General features: G+C 40.1%; 1 protein-coding gene across 1 annotated transcript in view; it reads right to left on the reverse strand.

Moving 5' to 3' along the window:
• Window positions 1-850: 850 nt before the first annotated feature.
• The window catches only part of LMNB1 (lamin B1), a gene marked incomplete at its 5' end in the record, with an annotated part of 34,282 nt that continues 11,684 nt past the window's right edge, over window positions 851-23,448 (reverse strand). Inside the window, 7 exons of the mRNA XM_082497973.1 lie at window positions 851-1,890; window positions 3,266-3,379; window positions 4,110-4,229; window positions 4,669-4,773; window positions 7,168-7,393; window positions 8,337-8,557; window positions 10,950-11,075. Of these exons, the coding sequence (XP_082354099.1) occupies window positions 1,849-1,890; window positions 3,266-3,379; window positions 4,110-4,229; window positions 4,669-4,773; window positions 7,168-7,393; window positions 8,337-8,557; window positions 10,950-11,075 (954 nt within the window). The 3' untranslated portion in view covers window positions 851-1,848. The remainder of the gene's footprint in view (window positions 1,891-3,265; window positions 3,380-4,109; window positions 4,230-4,668; window positions 4,774-7,167; window positions 7,394-8,336; window positions 8,558-10,949; window positions 11,076-23,448) is intronic.

Consider the following 23,448-nt stretch of genomic DNA (forward strand, 5'->3'; position numbering starts at 1 on the left):
GGAATGGAATTAACCATTTCCTACAACATATGCATTCATTTATATGGTGTCTGCCTACAGATATCTGAGACTACAATGAATAGAAAGCCCTTATCTTTATAGATCAAATTGAAAAGTGTTCAGAATGTTACAGGATACAGAGTAATGCTTAAAAGATGTGGAAATATTTATACTATGTAAACATTCAAATATAAACAGAAAATTAAAATCAATTATTACATTGTGGTTTAATGCAGCTGTTTAAGCCAGCATTACTGTCAAAAGAAGCAGTCTCCCTAGTCCTCATCCATCTGCATAACCGTTGGCGGTCCCCCGGTCACCTTCTGCTGGCACAAGGTTGCAACGTGACCATGTAGTTCACCAGAAAATGGAATTTATCCAAGATGAAATTCATGTTAAAAGGTCTTAAACTTGTCATGGGACTCATGCTAGAAAAAAGCCCAAATCAACTTCTAAAATTCTGGCCATGCATTTAAAAATACTTCCAGACTAAGATGAAGATAACCGTTTACAGTATTTGTAAATTTCTGTTTGTTATTGTGCCATGCTTAGACTACTCAGCCTGGCAGTTATATGATGTAGTAAAAGCTAGTCAAGTAAGAATTAACATATGAGCAAATACGATGCAGAAAGTTATGCAACAGAATTTGAATAAAGCTCTAAAGAATTAATTTTCTAAACAGGAAACTTGTTATCCATCATTTAGAATAAGTATTTACAAGTCAATTCCCACCATTCCATTTACACAGACATTTCACCAGCCTCAAAGCCTGTAAGTTCCAAGTATTCAACACTCATTCAACTTTTACCTCAGTTCTAGGAAGAAATAAATTTAAAAAGCTTTACTTGGTAACATCTTAAACAGAGAGACTTTATTCAAAGATTTTGCAGACATTAGATTAATGCAGGAAAGACAGAAAAACTTTCCACATTGACAAAATTACGATTGTTTTCCATACAAATGTAGACTAGACCTCTAGAAGTGTTTTTTTTTTCCCTACAAATTGTAACAAGCAAGACAATCCATATTAAAACAGCTTTCTATTGGTTAAAAAAAAGCAGGTAAGAAAATTTAAGATGGTTACACTATCTTAACAACACAACTAACACGTTTAACATGAATCCTCCTCCATAGTAAGAAATCTAAATAAAGGAAAAGAGTACCAATAAGGAGTTTTACTGTATCCTTCATGTTCTGAGTTCTTACAGGATCAGCTGGGCTACGTTCTTTTTTTTTTTTGTGTGTGTTTTTTTTTGTTTTCATTTTGTTTTGTTTTGGTTTTTTTTGTTGTTGTTTTGTTTAAGTTTGGTTTGTTTTTTTAACAAAGCTATTCGTTTCTATAAAAAGTTTTATAGCCTTGACTGTGCTGTAGGAAAAAAAAAAAAGTCTACAGTATAAAAGAGTTCATAGTATCGAAAATGCCTTCCCCTTCTTCAACAGCACCTAAATATAAAGAGGTCAACAGCAACTGGCTAGTCTAGAATGGTGTAGTCCAATAAAATCAATCCCCAAAACACAGTGGAACATTTCTATTCCAGCAAGGTTTCAATAAAAAAATCGATCCCCAAAACAGTGGAACATTTCTATTCCAGCAAGGTTTCAGTAAAAAGACTGGCATATAAATCTGAAGGAGAGGGACATTTTTCAAACAGTATGTTGTTCAGTGTCAACACCTCACATCCTGCGATAAAGTTACAGATACTTCCTCAAAAACTTTTCAGTGGCAAAGGAAATTAAGGCCATCAGACTCGCAGCTTAAAAATTCACATACAGAAAATAGAAAAATACGTTGTGCTTATGAGAAGGCTCTGTTCCGTAGGCAAGGAGGAACCTGGCTGACTGGAAGTTTACATGACCACGCAGCTTCTGTTAGATGCCCTTGTGCTCACCTGTTATGAACAGAAAGAGTCATCTTTGAAAAAAAAAAATCCATCAGTAAGATTTAGCAACTCAAAATAATATACTGTGCATTGTTAATATATGAAATTATTAGCCTAGCATGGTCTAAGCAAGAGTCAGAATGCAAAGCTGAACAACCTTTTACTCCCTATAAGTAAACAAATGCTAGATATCCTTTCCTGTGAGAGGTAACAGAAGACAGGTACCAGAAAAACACAAATTACTGCATTTGAATCTCAAGTCAAAAAGTACCACTGAGTTTAGACAGGTGGTGAGTACTGCAGGGAGCATATAAAAGTACCTTGAGAGTTTTTATCTAAAGAAATCTAAACTCTCTATAACATTTTTGTAAGTAAAGCTACTAAGACACACACTTCAGCAGACCTACACAGTGCAGAAACCACAAAGGCAACTGGATGCACTTCAGTACTTTTGCATAACTGCAATAAAAACCTGACTCTATATTAAATGCCACAAAGTTAAGATTCAGTTATAAGCCAAACACCAGGATTGCCAAAAAAGTTTCCAACACAGCCAACTCTTTCCATTTTTTGTCTGCTTACAAAAGCACACTTAACTACTGTTCTATATAGTATATATCTTAAAAGTCTGTTAGAAAAGATTAACTAAAACATAGCAAAGTTTTAGGCAAAGTAGCAAACCTGAACATTGCAGTACAGGATCTTATGTTTGTTACGCTTTGAGTTTTTTTTTTGTTTTGGCATTTTTTTTTTTTTTTTTTTTTTTTTTAAGAACTGGTAAAAACAGTAAGCTAATGGATAGAAGTCAGAATGCGAACAATCAAGTATGTTTATCACAGTATTTTCCCTTATATTTAAAAACATTTTATATTGTTACAGCAAGTTCACACCTTTCCACTGCTTTCAGAATTGCATTTCTTCAGCTTGCATGCGACATTTTCTCTGATAGTGTCTTCAAATCTCTTATTTCCCTTATCAGAGAAAAACTCTATCAGAGAAAATAAGAGATTTAAGTTCTAAAAACTTTAGGAAAATTTAGGTGTACCTGCTTAAGCCAAACTTTACCATGAACAATTGGCCTGGAAGAAATCTTATCAGGAACAGAGTTTAAGAAAAAAAAAAACAACAAACAAAACCAAATCTTTAAGCTTTAAAATCTTGTTTTAAGAAAAATCTACTCATCTCCTTCTAGGGAATACATGAAGTAATATTTTTTTATACTGGTTTTAGTAACACAGGCTTATGCTTTCATTAAATTACTGATTAAACAAAACAAAAATAAAAGAGCACCCACACCCAAACAGGTATGAATTTTCAAAAAATTCATGACATATCTATCCATTTTTCCAACCTAAATAATCTTGTTAGCCTAAAAACAAGATACCTGCTGGTGGTGAAGGCCTTCTTCCTCCAGAGCTTCGGCTACTTCTTCCTCAACTTCTTCCTCTTCCCCTTCATGGACAGTTGTCTTAAAGACAGTGCTTCTTTGAGCAACCTCCTGCAACAGAGTTTTATTTTTAAGACTTGAATACTCTAAAGACCTGGTGCTAATCAACTTAGATTTTGAGAAACAGGAGTTCCAGCTGTTGGGAAAGCTACTTGTACTGATTCTGTCTATCAGCTTTTCATGTACTGCTGTGCATTAACAGTATTCATAACACCTTTGTTTTAGATCTGTTAATAGTAAAAAAGAGACACTCATCAATTCTTCCAAAACCTGCCTTTTTAATACATTTAAATATTTTAATACATTTAAATATTTTTTCAATTGCAAGATGTCATAGCAACTGTCCTACCCAAAGTTTTAAATCTCACCAGAACTGATGCCTCATTGTTTAAAGTGAGTTTCACTGTAACATTCACCACCCCCCATAAACACATAGTTGTAAGGAAAACTAATTAAAGGGACAAATCACTGAAGATTTTACTAAAATCTTTTCTTTTCAAAGCATATGCTAAGGCACTGCCCAATTCCTGGCATGAGGGCAGTGCCTGAACAAGTCATTCGTCAGCTACTTCTACTCAACATAGGGAAAAAAATTCACATGCTTCAATAGAGTACACTGCAGTCAAGGGGTACAGTATGCTTGGTTGGAAAGAAAAAAGAGAAAACTTTAGTAAACACTCATGTGCATTCATGTGTAAAGTCCTAACAATGGTTCTACCTGCATCTTTATAGGGGATGGCACCATAGAAAGAAAAGTTTAAGCACATCTGAGGTACTTTACCTCTCCCTGAGAATTTTTCAGCACAACTTTCACATCTTTACTAGTGCCCCAAGAATTCTGGTTCTTCCAGATGAGGTCAGTGGGAGGGTTAGCAGTTACTCCAGCATTTGCAGCCCAGATCTGTTAAAAGAAGTCACACATGAGCATTATTTGTTAGTCTTACACATTTCCATGTTATTTACTAAGTTAATTTATTCCATTTAAGTGACACCAGTGAATCTCCTCCAGTTAAGAAAAGACATGTCTGTGTCTACCTACTTCCAAAGGTGTTTACAATAAAACACCCCTGTTTTTTAATGCAGAGACTTTTGAACATGTAAATACACCTGCTTATGGTCAAAATTATTGTTCCACATAGAAAGTAAGTTTCTGAAAAATGTGGTTCTGTCCAACTTCTTCCCAGCAATACATATAACTAATGCCCAATACACATACAGGTGATTGTTTTCTGAACACATGTAGAAAGGACAAAAACTAAAAACCGTGCATCTCATTGACACACACACACAAGTTGGCCTAAAGCCCATTTCAACTGAACAGCTGAAGCTTGACAACTTACTGTAACAGTTTGGCCTGCCTTTAGTATATATCTTGAGGTATATTTGTAACTAGCAGTAGTGTCCCCTATTTTTCGGATCATCTCCCAACCTCCCATAGGCTGATCCTAATAAAAAGAAGAAAAAAATTTTCCCATCAGCAGTCATTTTCTGTTACATGTGTAGGGTATTTTACACATAAGGCCGTGAAGCACATAAAATTTTCAGTAGAAATGTTTATCACTTGATTTTCAGCCTGCAATTAGAATAATTGTAGTTAAAATTTGTCTTACCTCTTATTTCAAGTTAAAGCTTAATACCTCCTGCTTTTCAGTTCTGATGTTCTATTAACTGATGTTTACAATTTGCATCAGTTTTGTTATAGCCTGGTCCAGAAAAATACATAAATAAATATTAAAAAACCCTTACAAATATATAATACATTTTCTGGAGCACAGAAGCACAGAATGACAAGCAAACTCCTTCAAAAACAAAATATTCCTGTCAGTCTTCTCAAAATGTGTTTCCACTCCTTCGCAAGACCTACATTATTTTTCCTTTCAATTATTTTTTGCCTATCAACTACTTGAAAAGTACTAGCAGATCTAATAGGAAAACATATACAAGTCATCATTACAGAATGACTATTTCAAAACAAGACTAAATCTTTAAGTTCTCCCACCAACAGTGTCCAAACATTAAACAGTTGCCACTGGAGCCTGAAAACAGACAGTAAAGATAAATAACATCTCATTTTAGATTATCTTAATGGATGCTGACACATGCAGTTGGTCATTGTAACAAACCATACCACACTTAATGAGGATTTTATCTATTTTCTATCTGGTTTTATAGATATGTATAATATACAAATGTATTTTATACATTTGTATATTATTATAATCTTATATTTTTATATTGTATATGTAAATAAATATAATAACTGTCAAAATACTTGTGAAAATTCTGTAACTACAGCTTATTACACTGCAACTACAGTAGCTCAAATCTAGACCCCTGGCAAAGTGCTATAATCATGACCCATCCATGGCTACTGGTAACAGAACTGATGGAACAGTGAATGTGCAGTTAAATTAAATAAGGGGGGCGGTGGAACATGACCCATGTGGTACACAAAGCATGGGGGGAAAAAAAATCCCATAAGCCTGAAAAACTTAAAAAGGTAAAAAATGGTAGATCCCGAGTCACTAGAAGTAGTCTTTGATTTGTCTGAATTTAGTCATCTAAATGCCTAGATATCTAGACCAAGACAGTTGTCAAGGTTTCTTCTATTCAGTAAACAAAGTCAGCACTGTCAGCCAACACTCCAGGCAGGTAATTAAGATACATATGTAACACCATCTGGAGGAGTCTGTCCATTTCTTCATTGATTAGAGAGGGATTGAGACACTTGGAACTAGACTAATCTTCGTCATCTAAAACATGAAGATGAGCTGCCTTTTAGTGAAGGTAAAGGATCTGATGACATTAGACACAGCCATGTGTCACCAAAAACAAAGAATGCAGCTAACACTCTTCTATGCACACCAGAGGCCCAGACAGCATAGGAGAAGACAAGAATTACTTAGACCTCCTCTGAAATCAAGGCTGAAAGAAATCAGCTCTTGTAATTCTAGTGTCCTAATGAGACAATGCTCAATTCTCTCTTCTCCCAGACAAAGGATTTAAGAAATTATAATCCCCAGTCTCCAAATCCTCCAGTGATGACTCATAAAACTGTATATAGCATAGGACTTTTTTTTTCTTAAGCAGAAATTTCAAGTAATATTGGAAGGGGAAGAGGGGATAAGGGGGAATTGTACTGAATATAACAGCATCATTCTGGGGGCAACATAAGGAAAAGTTTTGATTATCATGCAAATGAAGTACCCTTTGATGAACAGGTATGTGTGTTCCCCCCAATACAAACTCCAACCTATTCATAGAATGAAATAATCCATCATAAAGGTGGGTTTGGCATGGGAACTGAGGGCTCCTAAAACCTGTGGATGCATCCAAGGAAGAAGGAAAACTATGATTTATAGAAGCTATATGCAAGTACAAGGGACACAGGCAATTAATTACATGTAGACATTTACTTTGCATCAGTATGTATTTCTTTTGGGGCTTTTTAAGGCAGAGAAAGTTCTTAAAAGGCTTCTAAAGTAGCTTAATATCTGCTTGTACTACTTACTATCAGTGACAATGTTATCTGTAAAACTTTACATGCAGATTGGTTGCAAGGCAGAACTTTGAAGGGTGATGTAACGCTTTGGTGGGTGGGCAACATAGCATTAAAGCAATTGTTGTGAAAAGCATTAAATAACATTAGGAAGTCATCATCAATCCAGAATACTGTATGAAAGCTTATTTTGTGACACACTAGTTTCTTAGTGCCATCTCCTACACAGTGTGTTATAGCTCCAGGGTCAACATGAAGCCTAAGGGCTGAAAGGTGCTGAGGATGCCTTCTACCTCTAATCAGCCCATTGTAAAGTCATGATATGTGTGCATTTTCAAACCTGTTCAGAGGCGTTCTTCAAGCGGATGAATTTTCCATCAACATCTATCTCCTCAATAGTGACATTTCCAGTGGCAGAAGCTGAGTGGGAAATGCTAACACTACTGCTGGCTTCAGATTCCTCCACATCAATCCTCCTCCTCTTCGCTCTGGTTGTACACACACTATGGCTTGATGAAGCCCGTGAAACTGTCACTCGGGAAGATGGGCTTGGAGAAAGTTGCAACCTATATTGAAGAAAGGAAGGAATATGCATGCATCACACTTACATCACACTTTTTTTTTAAATAACCTTTCTTCCATTCTTCTCTTCTTCCCATAGAATTATAGAGCAAAAAGTTACAGGAATACAGTTACCAAAGCATGTTATTTGAAAAAGTGAAGCCTTAGGTACTTTTTGAAGAATTGGACAAAATATTGTCAAGCTGCTGATTAATACTTTTGAAGCGCAGAATACTAATGAACTGCTACATTAAGATCATAAAAGGCATCTCTATGCATTTGTTAAAGCATTTCTGGATAGATCGAACAAGTAAAAAAAAAAATCTTATGGGGATTTAAGCCATTGTAGGAAACTTATGCAAAAAAAACAATGGCACAAGAGTTTTTGCTCTTTCATCTCCAAGCTTGAGAGGAATCAGCCAGCACCAGTAGGATGTCATTCAGAAAACAGTGAAGTATCAAACTCATTTAAGTAACAGCTGTGACTGATCAGGCACAAATTCTAAGTATTGCTGAACTCTGAGGTCATACAGCTAGCTGATAAGCTGGGCAATTGTAAAAGCTATTACTTTATTAAAATTAGTCTATACTTAACAAAATTTGACTAACAATTAAATAACCCTGTAAATTAACTCTGAAAGAGAACATTAACCATAGTACTAAATAGACCTACAAATGGCAATTCATCATGTCCTCAGTGCCGAATCTTAATAGAAAAATGGTATTTATTCCCCTTCAGAGCTATTGGTCTGATACTCAAGCAGCTTGGTCTCACGGAGACCAAGTAGAAGCAAGTATGTCAGACAGGAGGGGGCAAAAACAAACAGTGCCTTGGAAACTGTAGTAAGGCACCTAATGCATTCCCAGTAAGAACTGCCTTTTACCAGAGAATGAGACAAGTAAGAGAAGCACACAGATACCAGCATTTGTTGTTACTTTCTTTCATACCTCTCCTCTTCACCCTCCAGCAATTTCCGGTATGCATTGATTTCCATATCAAGTGCCAGTTTAACATCCAGAAGTTGTTCGTAGTCACTCAGCTGCTCCTGCATCTGATTTCTTACGTCTGCCATTTCCTTCTCTTTCTCGGACAGTATTTTGCAATAGTTTTCCCGTTCCTTGGCCAAGCTTGCCTCAAGCTCTTGCACTCTATCTTGCCATACTCTAGACTAGAAAGCATTGAAAACATCAGTGGTGTGAAGCAAAGCTCACCCAAACCTCCATACACTCTGCTATTCAGCCGACATGGAAGACATCTGAATTCAAACTTGCCCATATTCAGCTTCCTGTTCTCCACCTCATCTATTACAAACATAACACCTTAAGTTCCAATAAAACTTACAACATGCTTTGGAAAACAACTGCCTGCTCCATTTTCCTGTGATCTGAAGATATGTTACTACACCTGAATGTACTCAGTTGAGAAAAATTGAGTGTAAGAGTCAAACCATTTTAAGGCATGCTGAACAGGACACAGAATCGAAGCGCAGCTCAGTGTACTTCATAGGCTGTGGTAAGTAACCGCTCTTTAGCTTTCAGATGTCTACTTCCTGCTTCAGTTTACTGCTGACGAATCTGAATTCCAGGAGGAAATTAGTCTAAAGGAATAGGGGTTGTTGTCAGTGAAAGCCTGTCTGCCTGTTATCAAAGCCTTCACAGCTTGCTGAGAGTAGAGTGGCAAGTGTTCCATGAAGCAAGCTAATTTCTCCCATATTTTAAAAATCACATAAAGCCAGTATAACTTAATATTGCATATACAGAATGAAATGCTTATCAAAGAAAGGCCAAATCATGACAGATTTAAGGTTTACTTTCCCTGAGCATACTTTCTTCTGTCTGATAGTGTCTTGAGATTTATTTTTTTTTTTTAACTAAAGGACAGACACAGGAACTAATGCCCCACAGTCACCTTGTCTGGTTAAGTCACTGAGTTTGCTATGCAGGCACTCTACTTAAGAAGTCATCATAGTCCAGAGACAATGAAAACAGGCAGCCTAAAAGGGTTGACACAGAGGACCAGTGTAACTGGTTGTAAATGTTAAAAGTCAGATAAGGAATGTAACAAAAGGAGTTGAGTGTCCCATGGAAGATCCCAGTGGAAACTGCTACAGAGCTCAGTGCTGGTAACTCAAACCAGACTAGCATAAGAGATCTCTTCTAAGAGAACAAAGCTAAAGTTAGTGCTAGCAAATGGAAAACAAAACTACTGGTTGACATCACTAGACCAAAAAAAAAAAAAATCCCATAGCAGCAAAATGAGGTGCTTGGTGGACAATTACAGTCAAACTGGCAGAAGTTGACTTTGATAGCTTTGAAGTTAACAACTAACACCCCTGCAAATTCAGAAGCAAGTTTTCTGAATCTAGCTGTCACTCCCACGTAAGCAACAGAACACAGGTAGTTAACTAAAGTAAGAAAGAAAAAACCCTCAGAAATGCCTGTTGACTGAACCACCAAAAGAAAGATGATGGTAATCTACAGGCAGAAGTAAGATCTAAGTAGACAAAACTCTCAATCCAATTCTTGTGTAGCCTCATGCACATTCATTACATCACCTTATCTCTTCCAGAGACTAACTTGCCTCTATAACAGGAAAACTGGGACAACTCATACTAGTATCTGCCAAGTTATTTGGAAAATTCTGAAATAACATCCACGGCATTTATATTCTTCACTTGAAATACACAGAACTTTGAAGTCCTACAAGAGTATACTGTACAGGAGGAATACAATTCAAAATGTATCACAAAAAGGATCAAAGCCAAATATCATTAATATTTTATATTTTTCAAAAAAATAGATGTTTTACTAATCAGTTGGAAATGCAGTAAGTTACAAAAGCCCACTCCAGAACCAACTCCTAGCTTTTCTCATTTTCACTCTAGATTATCCACTGCAGTGCACATCAAATAAAATAGGTTTGTCATACATTTTGCCATACTTCTTCGGTTGCCATCTACTTGCTCTGTGCTCTGACTAAGTATAATTAGTTTCTACTCAAGGCCCTGCCCTACAAATGCTCAAGTACAGTTATCTGTTTTCTCAGTCTCATATTTCATCCTAATCCTGGTAGGATCACTTAATTTATTTTTTGTTTTCTTTTTTAGAGTTCTAGATGCAAACTGGATCAAGGACGAAAAAAGATACCAAGTAGAGAGAGACTGAATATTCCAGCTCTAGCTTTGAATGTTGGTTTGAGGAATCCTAAGCTAGGCTGTCCAATTACTACAGAACCTAACTAAATTGCTTAGAATGTCAAGAACTTTTAAATACAGAGCTCTTGTCTAAAATTGTCCTGTATAATTGCAAAAGTCAGTTAACAGTACTACCTTTCAAATTCTCACTCTGTAGCAGGATATTGCACAAAATAAAAAAAAAAAAAAAAATCAACTTTTCTGAAAGGAGACATTAAAGAATTTGAAAAGTACAGAACAGTAGAACAGAAGGCAAATTCCAGTCATGATGCTGAACATACTCACTAGTTAAGGGAAACAAAGTCCTTTAATATAAAAATCAACAACTATAATTAGCCAGACTGAAGATTCACAAACAGCTTGTTACCTCTTTCTGAAGGCTGGTGAGAAGGGAAGACAGATTATCAAGTCGTATGTGACTTTCGTTCAGTTCTTCTCTTACGGAGTTGGCTGCAGAATTGCTCATCTCAGAGGACAGTCTAGCATTCTCAAGCTGCAGTAGATCAAGTTGAGACATCAGTTTCAAAGTAACTTTTAGTAAAAGAAAAATAAGACACTAAAAACCACACCCAACACTACGCCACATAGTTCCTCTCTGCGGCTCTAACGTAATGAAACATCTCTTTCTTTAGGGGTTGAATATGGTGCGTCATTTACTATGCTGGATTGCGCTACCTGAAATCACAATCCTCTGAATATTTATTCTAGGATTAAAAACTTAAGTCTCCCTTGTAAACATTACTGAAGTCAAACTGCTAACTTCAATTTTCATGCTGGCCAATGCTTAGCTTTATATATTTAATTACTGTATTGCAATTAATATTGTACTGTATTGTATTGTAATTATATATATAATAGTTTTGAGTGTGCTTAAATAGAAGCTAAACTGAAAATACCAATTCTCTAAAAACAAGCAAGTTTATGTTAATTTTCAGCCAACATAAGCAAATTGGTAATGTGCCTTCAGATTACAGTACCAGTGCCATAAGACACTACTGCTTCATTGTATCACAACTTCAAGCTCAAGTAATTTAATTTTTTGAAACTAGCTACATCATGCCTGCCGAACACTATCACATCCACTTGGGCAGCACCGCAGACCTATTGAACTTGTAGGTACAGATGAAATGGAATCTAAAAAAAATTTTTTTTAAAATAACAGGAGTCCAAAAATACAGAAAGAGTATACCTGAAGAGAGAGAACAAGAAAGTCTCAGTTATGAAAAGATGTTTACAATAAAAAAAATATGAAAAATATTTTTCACTAGATCTTTAATTTTTTCTAAGTCAAACAGAAGGCCTGAAGATGAGCAACTGCATACTGTTAAGACTGTAAAGACTGAAGACTGAAAACTATGCTAATAAATTCAGTGTGTATCAACTTTTCTGCTGTACCATGCCACCTTGTTTTTAAAAATACTAACTGCAACAAGTATAGCCACAGAAAACAGTTTCAGGTAAGACATCAGGATCCCTACTGACACAAATGATGAATCATAGTAGAGGAAGGAAATTATGAAGTATAACCAATTTCAGCTTGTTTACGCTTCCTCTCTAGAAGAGTGAAAAACAGCAATCATTGGGTATGATGGAACTTCCACATTTTGCACAAGGTCAGAGGACTCAGGACATTGTCTTCTCTGCAAACCCTGTTACGAAGCAAGTTTTATACAAAATATGGGACACCCTATGGATCATCAAGACTATGTTACAGCTGATAAGTAATAGCACATGAAATTTCCTTGAATTCATAGTAAGCCCAGTACTAATCATAGAATCACAGAATTGCTGAGGTTGGAAGGGACCTTTAAGATCATCAAGTCCAACCATTAAACCTACCCTGACAAAAAACACTTCTAACCCATGTCCCCAAGTACCACATCTACCCTTTTTTAAAACACCTCCAGGGATGGTGAATCCACCACCTCCCTGGGCAGCCTGTTCCAATGTTTAATAACCCTTCCAGTGAAAAAGTGTTTCCTCATGTCCAATCTAAACCTCCCCTGGCATAACCTAAGCCCATTTCCTCTTGTCCTATCACTTGTCACCAGGGAGAAGAGGTCAGCCCCCACCTCTCTACACCCTCCTTTCAGGTAGTTGTAGAGGGTGATAAGGTCTCCCCTCAGCCTCCTCTTCTCCAGGCTAAACAACCCCAGTTCCCTCAGTTGTTCCTCATAAGGTTTGTCCTCCAGACCCCTCACCAGCTTTGTAGCCCTTCTCTGGACACACTCCAACACCTCAATGTCCTTCTTGTAGTGAGGGGCCCAAGACTGAACGCAGTACTTGAGGTGGGGCCTCACCACTGCCCAGTACAGGGGAATGATCACTTCCCTAGTCCTGCTCACCACACCATTCCTGATACAGGCCAGGATGCTGTTGGCCTTCTTGGCCACCTGGGCACACTGCTGGCTCATATTCAGCTGGCTGTCCAACACCCCCAGGTCCTTTTCTGCCGGGCAGCTTTCAAGCCACTCTGCCCCAATCCTGTAGTGTTGCATGGGGTTGTTGTGACCCAAGTGCAGGACCTGGCACTTGGCCTTGTTGAACCTCATACCATTGGCCTCGGCCCATCGGTCCAGCCTGTCCAGATCCCTCTGCAGAGCCAACCTACCCTCAGCAGATCAACACGCCCGCCTAGCTTAGTGTCATCTGCAAACTTACTGAGGGTGCATTCGATCCCCTCATCCAGGTCATTGATAAAGATATTAAAGAGAACCGGCCCCCGCACCAAGGCCTGGGGGATGCCACTTGTGACTGGACACCAACTGGATTTAACTCCATTCACCACCACTCTCTGGGCATGGCCATCCAGCCAGTTTTTTACCCATCAAAGAGTACACCTGTCCAGGCCATGAACAGCCAGTTTCTCCAGGAGAATGCTGTGGGAAACGGTGTCAAAAGCTTTGCCAATATCCAGGTAGATAACATCCACATCTTTTCCCTCATCCACTAAGCAGGTCACCTTATCATAGAAGGAGATAAGGTTTGTCGGGCATGACCGGCCTTTCACAAACCCATGCTGACTGGGCCTGATCACCCTATTCTGCTGCATGTGCCGTGTAATGGCACTGAGGATGATCTGTTCCGTGACCTTCCCAGGCACCGAGGTCAGACTGACTGGCCTGTAGTTCCCTGGATCCTCCTTCTGGCCCTTCTTGTGGATGGGTGTCACATTTGCCAACCTCCAGTCAGCTGGGACCTTCCCAGTTATCCAGGACTGCTCATAAATGATGCAAAGTGGTCTGGTGAGCACTTCCACCAGCCCTTCAGTACCCTTGGGTGGATTCCATCTGGTCCCATAGATGTGTGCGCCTCCAGGTGCTAAAGCAGGTGCCTCACCATTTCCCTGTGGATTACAGGGGCTTCATTCTGCTCCCCATCCTTGTCTTCTAGCTCAGTGGTCTGGGTACTCAGGGAACAACTGGTCCTACTGCTGAAGACTGAGGCAAAGGCAGCATTAAGTACCTCAGCCTCTTCCTCATCCTTGGTCACTATGTTACCAGCTCCACCTACTAGAGGACAGAGATTATCCTTAGTCCTCTTTTTATTGCTAATGTATTTATAGAAACTTTTTTTGTTGTCCTTGACAACAGAAGCCAGGTTTAGTTCTAACTGAGCTTTGGCCCTTCTGATTTTTTCCCTACATAGCTTTACTACCTCTTTGTACTCCTCTTGAGTGGCCTGGCCTGCCCTTTCCTTCCAGAGGCCATAAATCCTCTTTTATTCCCTAAGTCGCAACACTAGCTCCCTGTTTAGCCAGGCCAGTCTTTTTCCCCAGCGGCTTGTCTTTTGACACACAGGGACAGCCTGCTCCTGCGCCTTTAAGACTTCCTTCTTGAAAAACATCCAGGCTTCCTGGGCTCCTTTGCCCTGGCAGACTGCCTCCCAGGGGACTTTGTCAACCAGGCTCTTGAAAAGCCCAAAGTCCGCCCTCCAGAAGTCCAAGGTAGCAGTTCTGCTGACCCCCCCTCCTTGCGTCTCCCAGAATCAAAAACTCTATCATTTCATGATGGCTGTTCCCAAGACAGCCTCCAACCATCATATGCTCCACAAGACCTTCCCTGTTTACAAACAACAGATCCAGCAGGGCACCTTCCCTAGTTGGCTCTCTCACCAGCTGTGTCAGGAAGTTATCCCCAGTACAGTCCAGGAACCTTCTAGACTGTTCCCTCCCTGCTGTATTGTATTCCCATCAGATGTCTGGCAAATTGAAGTCCCCCACGAGGACTAGAGCTCGCAATCTTGAGACTTCTCCCAGCCATTTATAGACTATTTCATCTGCCTCCTCATCCTGGCTGGGTGGTCTATAAGACTCCTACTATGGTATCTGCTTTCTTAGCTCTCCCCCTGATTCTTACCCATAAACACTCAACCCCATTATCTCCATCATTTAGTTCAAAGCATTCATAACACTCCCTGACATACAGGGCCACCCCTCCACCTCTCCTTGCTTGCCTATACTTCCTGAAGAGCCTATAGCCATCCATGGCAGCACTATAGCTATGCGAGTCATCCCACCACGTTTCTGTGATGGTGACTACATCATAAGTATCCTGCTGTACAATGGCTTCCAGCTCCTCCTGTTTATTGCCCATGCTACGTGCATTAGTGTATAAGCACTTCAGCTGGGCTATTGGTCCTTTCTCCTTCTTACTGGAGGGAGCCAAAATTCTGCCACCCCCAGACTTATTCCTAAGGGGCCCAGTTACATCCCCTATCTTTTCCGGGTCTAGTGCCAGCATGCCGCATTCAGGCTTTTTGAAATCACTTTTACCCCCACCGCTCACCTTCACACGTGCTTCCTACTCTTATATTATTGTACTTTGGAGATAAAACCTGCTCCCAAAATGAGACCTGAAAATGCAAATTCATGTTCAACAGGATGATAACGTAATAAGTAATTTAGCAAAAGAATTTTGCTTCAGCTAAAATACATGTGTGCTTGCTATGACTTCAGCTAAGATGGGTGTGTGCTGGCCATGCAGTTAATAGATATGTGCTTGCTATGGCTTCAGCTAAAGATAGGTACATGCTGGCTATGCGTTTGGGAAAGGGATAGTGTTAGATAGGATATCAGACAAAAGCAACAGTTGGAAGTACCGAACCATTGCAAAAAAAAGGGTGGCGTGGTTAGATAAGATAACCACAGAAGTGTAAGGAATGGAAAAGCTACAAGAAGGACATGGTGATAAAGACTTCGAGCCTCCCTCCAACGACCACCAGGAAGACTCCTGAGGAAGCACAGTGCCTGTGCGGCTAGAAGGGAGGGGGCATGTTCGGGAGTGGGTTGCATTCCAAGAACTCATTGATTATGCAAACTATGTTCTAAGAAAAAACATGAATAAGTATGAGGAATACGAAATAAAAACGAGCGTTTTGTAAAAGAAAAATGAGCCACAGGAGGAGAAATCCCCTGTGTACCTTCCAGTGCTGTAATAAATATTCTTTGCTCCACCGAATTTGCCCCTGACTAAAATTCAACACAGTGAGCATATTTCTCACAGTCTGGGGGCTCGTCCGGGAGATCTGAAGCCTAGATTGGGAGCCTTGGACAGGTAAGTAGACTGGGACGGCGCGCCACTGCTGATTTCAGCAATCCTCGGGTTATCCCTGCCCATGGTGACAGACCAGCAGCAACAGCCTGGCGAAGGGGCTCATGGACCAAAGAGGGGTCCCAGGGATAACTGCAGCAGCCAATAGTACTTGTGCACGAGACCCAGGTAAGAAAATTGACTGTTAAGTACTACTCAGGCGGCTGGGTGACGGGGGATTGAGAGTGGTGTGAATGAGACGCAGACTGGATCTGCAAATCGAGTGCAGAGTCTTTCTAACTGCGGTTCTGTATCTCCACAAGGAGACCAGCCGGTGAAGAGATGAAGTGAAATGCTGGAGTTGAGAGATCCCCCAGGGAAAAAAAAGGGACAAGGGGAAAGTAAAAAGCAATTTAAAGGAAAAGCTGATCAGGGAATTCCAGGAATACCGCCACACAGCCCATTAGGGAGGATGTTGTTACAATGGGGGCAGGAAGGAGAGTCCTGAACCCGAGATAAGGATAAAGCAAAGATGATTAATTATTGTATGTTTAAATGGACCAAAGAGCCCGTAAGGCCAGACAAGCTGTATTGGCCAAAGTACAATTCTATAGAGGGATGGCTGTGTCAAGCACTAAATGTATACATTAACTCTAAAGAATCACTCAATCAAGAAGAGAGCAGCACGTTGGAAAAGAGCTGCAGGGGTTTTTAAATTGGAGATACAAAAGAAGAAGGAGGAAGGCCAGAGACCAGTCTGGGATCCTCTTGAATACTTACCTCCCCCATATAAACCGGACCCTCTGGAAGGCACAAGAGAGCCTCAGGCCCCTGTTAGAAGGGAAAGCCAGAGGAGACGAAGGCGGGAAGTGGGGAGGTCCACAGTGGAAGAAAATGAGGAGATGATGGAACCAATCGGGCTGCATCCTTTACAGGAAGTCCCGATGCCAGGAGTTCAAAATGAGGTAGGATTTGTGAACATGCCCCTAACCAGTACAGAAGTCAAGAACTTTAAGAAATTATTGGAATATCCCCTAGGTTTGTCAGAACAATTAGACCAATTTTTATGTCCAAATATATAAGCTTGGGAAGAAATGCAATCCATCATAGGAACTTTGTTCTCCCCTGAGGAAAGACCAATGATTCGTGTAGCAGGAATGAGAATATAAGAAAGAGAAAGCCTTCATAGAGTGGCAGGGGACCAAAAGTTACCCCTATGAAGACCTGATTGGAATCAAAATGACCCCACAAGGACAAGAAACATGTCTGATTATCAGACATTAATTATAAGGGGAATTAAAGAAGCAGCCCCAAGGGGGTCAAACGTGAGCAAAGCCTTTGATAGTAAACAAGGGAAAGAGGAATCTCTGATGGAATGGTTGGAGAGGCTCTGAAGGAACATTCAGCAGTTTTCGGGGACTGACCCAGAGACTGTCGCTAGCAAAGAATTATTAAAAGTAAATTTTGCCACCCATGCCTGGCCAGGTATTAGGAAGAGATGGAAGACTGGCATGAGAGAGGAATCAATGAGTTGTAACGAGAAGCACAAAAAATATACGTGAGGCACGATGAGGAAAAGCAGAGGGCAAAAGCAAAACTAATGGTAGCAACTGTAAACGAGATAACAAAGACTAAAGATAAAGCGTCCCAGAATCTAAGGCTAGGGATGAGACCATACAACATACAGAGAGCCCATCTGCTGCCACTCAAAAAGCCCATATGGATGAAACCAGAAGCCCCAGACGGCAGAAGGTATTACTATTGTGAGCAAGAAGGACATTTTAAGAAAGAATGTCCCAGGCGAGAGAGAGATCAATGAGTGTTTAAAATATGTCAACAAGAAGAATACGCTACTGCTTAGGGGTGTCAGAGGCTCTGCCTCCTGGGGGAAAAAAGAATTAGTGAGCCCTTGATAAACTTAAAATTAGGCCCCCAGGAGGAAATTTACACCTTTTTAGTAGACTCAGGAGTGGAGAAGTCTTGTATTATGAAATTGCCTTATGGATGTGAAGTCAGTAAGAGACAAACTACTGTGGTAGGGGCAAAGGGAGAAAGTTTTAAAGTACCAATAGTACAACAAGTAGAAATACAAGACGATGAAAGCACAATAAGAACAGATGTCTTATTAGTACCCAGCAAGCGTACTCCTGCTTCTGGTAGAGATTTACAAGTCAAGTTAGGGATAGGTACTGCCCCGGAAAATGGAAAGATTGTAGTCAAAATTTTTGAATTAACCCAAGAGGATGAAAAGCAAATTATGCCTCAAGTATGGGTTAAAGAAGGAAATAGAGGGGGTCTAAAGATACCCCCTATGAAAACAGAAGTTAAAGAGGACCAGCCAGTAAGAATAAAACAATATTCCATCTCTTATGAGGGCAGGAAAGGTCTAAAACCAGTAATTGATTCATTGTTGAAGGATGGATTGTCCGAACCATGTATGTCACCTTACGATAGTCCAATTCTACTGGTCAAGAAGGCTGATGGGACACACAGATTAGTTCAAGACCTATGAGAAGTTAATAAGCACAGGGTGCAGAGTCTGTACTCGTTTTGGAACCCATATACCCTCCTGAGTAAAATATTGCATAATCATAAATCATTTAGTGTAACAGACCTTAAAGACGCCTTTTGGGCCCGTCCATTAGCAGAGGAGAGTAGAAACTTATTTGCCTTTGAATGGGAAGATCCGGACACTGGGAGGAAGCAGCAACTCTGCTGAACCTCCCTGCCTCAAGGGTTCACAGAATCCCCAAATCTGTTTGGACAGATGCTAGAGAAAATTTTAGGGGAGTTCCAGGCAGAACCCGGAGTAAGAATCTTGCAATATGTAGATGATCTGTTGGTATCGGGAGAGAAAGAGCAGAAAGTCAAGAGAGACATCAATATGTTTGCTGAATTTTTTAGGAGAACAAGGATTAAGAGTCTCAAAGGCAAAACTGCAGTTTGTACAAAAGCAAGTAAGGTATTTAAGGCATTTAATTAGTGAAGGAAAAAGAAAAATCAATCCAGAACAAATTTCTGGGATTACAGCATTAAGTGTCCCAAGAACGAAAAGAGAAATAAGGAAGATTTTAGGGTTACTAGGGTACTGTAGACTATGGGTTGAGGGATACACTCAATCAGTAAAATTTCTGTATGACAAACTAGGAAAAAAGGTCCAATACAGTGGACAGAAGATGAACAAGGCAATTTAAAGAATTGAAGCAGAAGCTAATAAATGCCCCAGTTTTAGCCCTCCCCTCCCTAGAAAAAACTTTTCACCTTTTTGTAAACACGGAAGAAGGGATAGCATGTGGAGTCTTAACGCAGGAATGGGGCAGAGAAAGGAAACTGGTGGCATACCTATCCAAATTAATGGACCCAGTATGTCGCAGGTGGCCCACATGCATACAGACAGTGGCAGCCACAGCAATATTAGTAGAAAAAACGAAAATTAACCTTTGGGGGAACCCTAATCGTACATACACCCCACACTGTAAGAACTATCTTATCTCAGAAGTCTGGCCGGTGGTTAACAGATTCCAGAATTTTGAAATATGAAACCATTTTAATGGAAAGGAATGATTTGACCCTTGTAGTAGACGGAAACCTGAATCCCTCACAATTCCTGTATGGACAAGAAAGCAGAGAGCCGGAACATGATTGTTTAGACTTTCTAGATTACCAAACCAGGGTAAGGGAGGACCTAATAGACACACCGATGCCCTATGGAAGAAGGCTTTTTATAGATGGTTCCTCCCAATGTATAGATGGAAAGAGAGCAAGTGGTTATGCAGTCATTGATGGAGAAGAAAAGGCAGTAATCAAAGAGGGAGAATTACCAGCAAATTGGCTAGCCAGAGTTGTGAACTATACACTCTAAAGAGAGCTTCAGATTATCTTCAGGGAAAAGGCGGCACTATCTATACGGACTCGAAGTATGCATATGGAATAGTGCATACCTTTGGAAAAATTTGGAAAGAGAGGGGAATAATAAATTCCTGAGAGAAGGGGCTAACACATGAAAAACTAATCACTGAAGTATCAGAAGCATTAATGAAACCAAATGAGATTGCTATCGTGCACATACAAAGGACAGAGGCGGACATTTTTCGAAATACAGGGAAACCGATTAGCACATGAGTGGGCAAAATTGGCAGCACAGAAAGGACCAATAACCGTGTTAGCTTTAATACTGACGGAAGAGCCCCCAAAGCAGATTCCAAAGTTCACACAGAAATAAAAAGATGAATTAAAATAGGAGGAACAGAAGCTTCTGACGGCATTTGGTTACTCCTGGATGGGAGACAAATGCTGAATAAAGCTTTATGTAGAGAAGCAGTAACGCAACTGCATCAGAGTACCCATTGGGGAACCCAAGCTTTATGTGACCAATTTTTGAGGAATTATGGGTGTATAGGAATATATATACTAGCTAAACCATTAGTAGATCGGTGTTTAATCTGTCAGAAAGTAAACAAAAAGGTAATGAGGAAACAGGTGAGCAGTGGGAAAAAACTAGCTCTAAGACCCTTCCAAGCAATGCAGGTAGATTTCACCGAGTTACCACCAGTTCAACGATGGAAATATTTACTAGTAATAGTGGACCATCTAACTCACTGGGTTGAAGCATACCCTGTTCTAAAAGCTACTGCCAATAATGTGTCCAAAGTTTTGCTCGAACAAATAATCCCTAGGTATGGGATTTGTGAAAGGATTGATTCAGATTGAGGGACTCACTTTACGTTGAAAATAATATCGGGCTTGACAAACGCATTAAGAATAGAATGGGACTTACATACTCCATGGCATCCCCAGAGTTCAGGACAAGTAGAAAGAATGAACCAGACACTAAAACTAACTCTGACTAAATTATCCAGAGACACAGATGCCATGGACAAAATGCTTGCCCCTAGCACTACTGAGGATCACAGCGGCCCCAAGAAGAGACTTGGGGATCTCTCCATATGAAATGATGTTTGGGCTCCCCTACATGGGCAACAGGAAAAGGATTCTAGTCCCAGAACTAAGAGTCCTATGCTTGTAAGTATGTTTTGCCCATCGTAACGACATTAGAGCAACTCCGAGAGAAGGGGAAACTCCCACAGAGCACCCCATTAGACTTTAAAATACACAATATTCAGATAGGAGATTGGGTATTAGTGAAAATATCGAAGGAAGAAACTTTAAGACATACAAGTGCTGCTAACTGCTGAAACAGCAATTCGAACAAAAGAAAAAGGGTGGACTCACATAACACAGGTAAAAGGACCAGTAAAGCCACCAGAAGATTGGGTGGTAGAGACACACAAAGACCTCTTGAAATTAACCATGAGAAGGAAGTCTCATGTTTCTGCTTTGACAGGAAAAAGCCCTGGAGAGCTTTCAGAAGGCACGTAAGAGTCAGCGCTGCTGCATGGAAACAACAGACAGCTAAAGCCTCAAGAGTGCCTTCAGACTACGGTGACATCCAACCCCTTCAACCCTACTTTGCTGCTATTGTAATTGTTGCATGTATATATGGGTTAAGTGTAAGAATTGTAATAAGGTCATTTTAGGTCCCCGTGGCAGACAGAAGCAGTACCTCTCCCAAGTCCTCGATTTTTAGTGTTATCTGATGTGAGTATAAAACCCCAATAGATAAGTGTATTATTGTTGCAGAACCCACAGAGAATTATTTAATGTGGACCGACCCAACCAGAATGTTTATAGATCCTTGAAATATCAACTCCAATACAAGTTCCAGGACCAATGATAGAACCCTATCGTGCCACAAGAACCAGAGATACCAAACTAAAGAGGATGGAGGGCAAGACCAGGTTGGCCTCTGTACTTGCTGCCAAGAAGAAATATTTCTCGGCTGTTAGAGGCACCCCAATAGGCACGAGAGGTAGGAGTATAAGCCATACTAGACCTCCACTTCTAGTGTTATTATCACTAGTGATATCTCTAGTATCTGGTGATGAATGCAGAAAGTGCTACCAGACAGTCTCCTGGGGTAGATGATCCTTTTATACTGTGACCATGCACACGCATACCAATCACCAATGTTATACCTGTGAGAGTTTAAGAGTGTGCAAATACAGCGGACAAAAGTATTGGGTCAGACAGAACTTAGGAATAGGCAGAACGAGATTAGGAGCAGGATGTCCTAGAGGGGAAAAATGGCTCTGCTTCATTAAGGCAGGTCACTGGGATATTCCAGACAGAGGGGGAGTACAAGATATGGTAAAAGAAGTACTAGTAAAGAGCATGACAAAGGTTATAAAACAGAGAAGAGAAGAGAAAAGTTAACAGTACAAAACGAGAGCACATACCAGAAGCTGCAAAAACAGTTACAAAAAGAGTTAGGATTCCCCACTCTTGGGCAAAACTTGTTTTTAAATCTAGCAACAGACATAGCTAAAGAATTAAACGTGACTGACTGCTGGGTCTGTGGAGGACCTTCAATGACTGAAGAGTGACTGTGCAGAGGCACAAGTTTGGGTCCAACTGAAATCCTGGAATGGAATTATACTCTCACCATGAGAGGAAAAAGGAGACCTGGCGGGTGGGTGTTAAGTTCCACAGTAATTGGAAAAATCTGTTTGACCCGGGAAGGGGAGAACTTTACAAATCAAATGGGGGAGACCCTATGTAAAAAAGTCTTAAAGATAGATTCAAATTTCACCCAAACTTGGTTTCCTTGAAAACCAAGGTCATATCTAGCGTTTCAAAATGAGACCAGAAGTTGCACCTGGGTAACAAACAGTAGTCTCTTTAGATGTAAGAAGGAGGGTATGAATCCATTCTCAGGAATTAAAGACATCTCACAATATTGGGAAAATATAGAGGATAGTGGAAACCAGGCATTCCCGACATTACCACCTAACTGGGGAGGGACCTGCACCTTAGGAGTAATTCAACCAGGATTTTTCTTACTGCCTTCTAAAGATGGTGACAAGCTAGGACTACCGGTATATGAAAGCTTAAAGAGACAGAAGCAGGACATAAAAGGAAGACATCAAAGGCGGGGAGAAGATGAGTAGCCCCCTCAACGAATCATAGAGACATACGGACCGGCAACGTGGGCTCAAGACAGTAGCTGGGGATATAGAACCCCCATCTATATGCTGAACTGGATTATAAGACTACAAGCGATAGATGAGCTGATCACTAACAAAACGGCTTCAGGACTAGAACTGTTAGCTCACCAAACTCAGACAAGGGCGGCAGTCTACCAGAATCGGTTCGCACTAGACTACCTGCCAGCAGTAGAAGAGGGTGTGTGTGGAAAATTTAACATATCTGATTGTTGTTTAAAAATTGATGATGATAATAGAGAAGCAGTAGGAGAAATCGCTACTGTTATCCAGA

The sequence above is a fragment of the Vanellus vanellus genome (genome assembly GCF_965231255.1).
Source record: "Vanellus vanellus genome assembly, chromosome: Z".
Classification (NCBI taxonomy): domain Eukaryota; kingdom Metazoa; phylum Chordata; class Aves; order Charadriiformes; family Charadriidae; genus Vanellus; species Vanellus vanellus.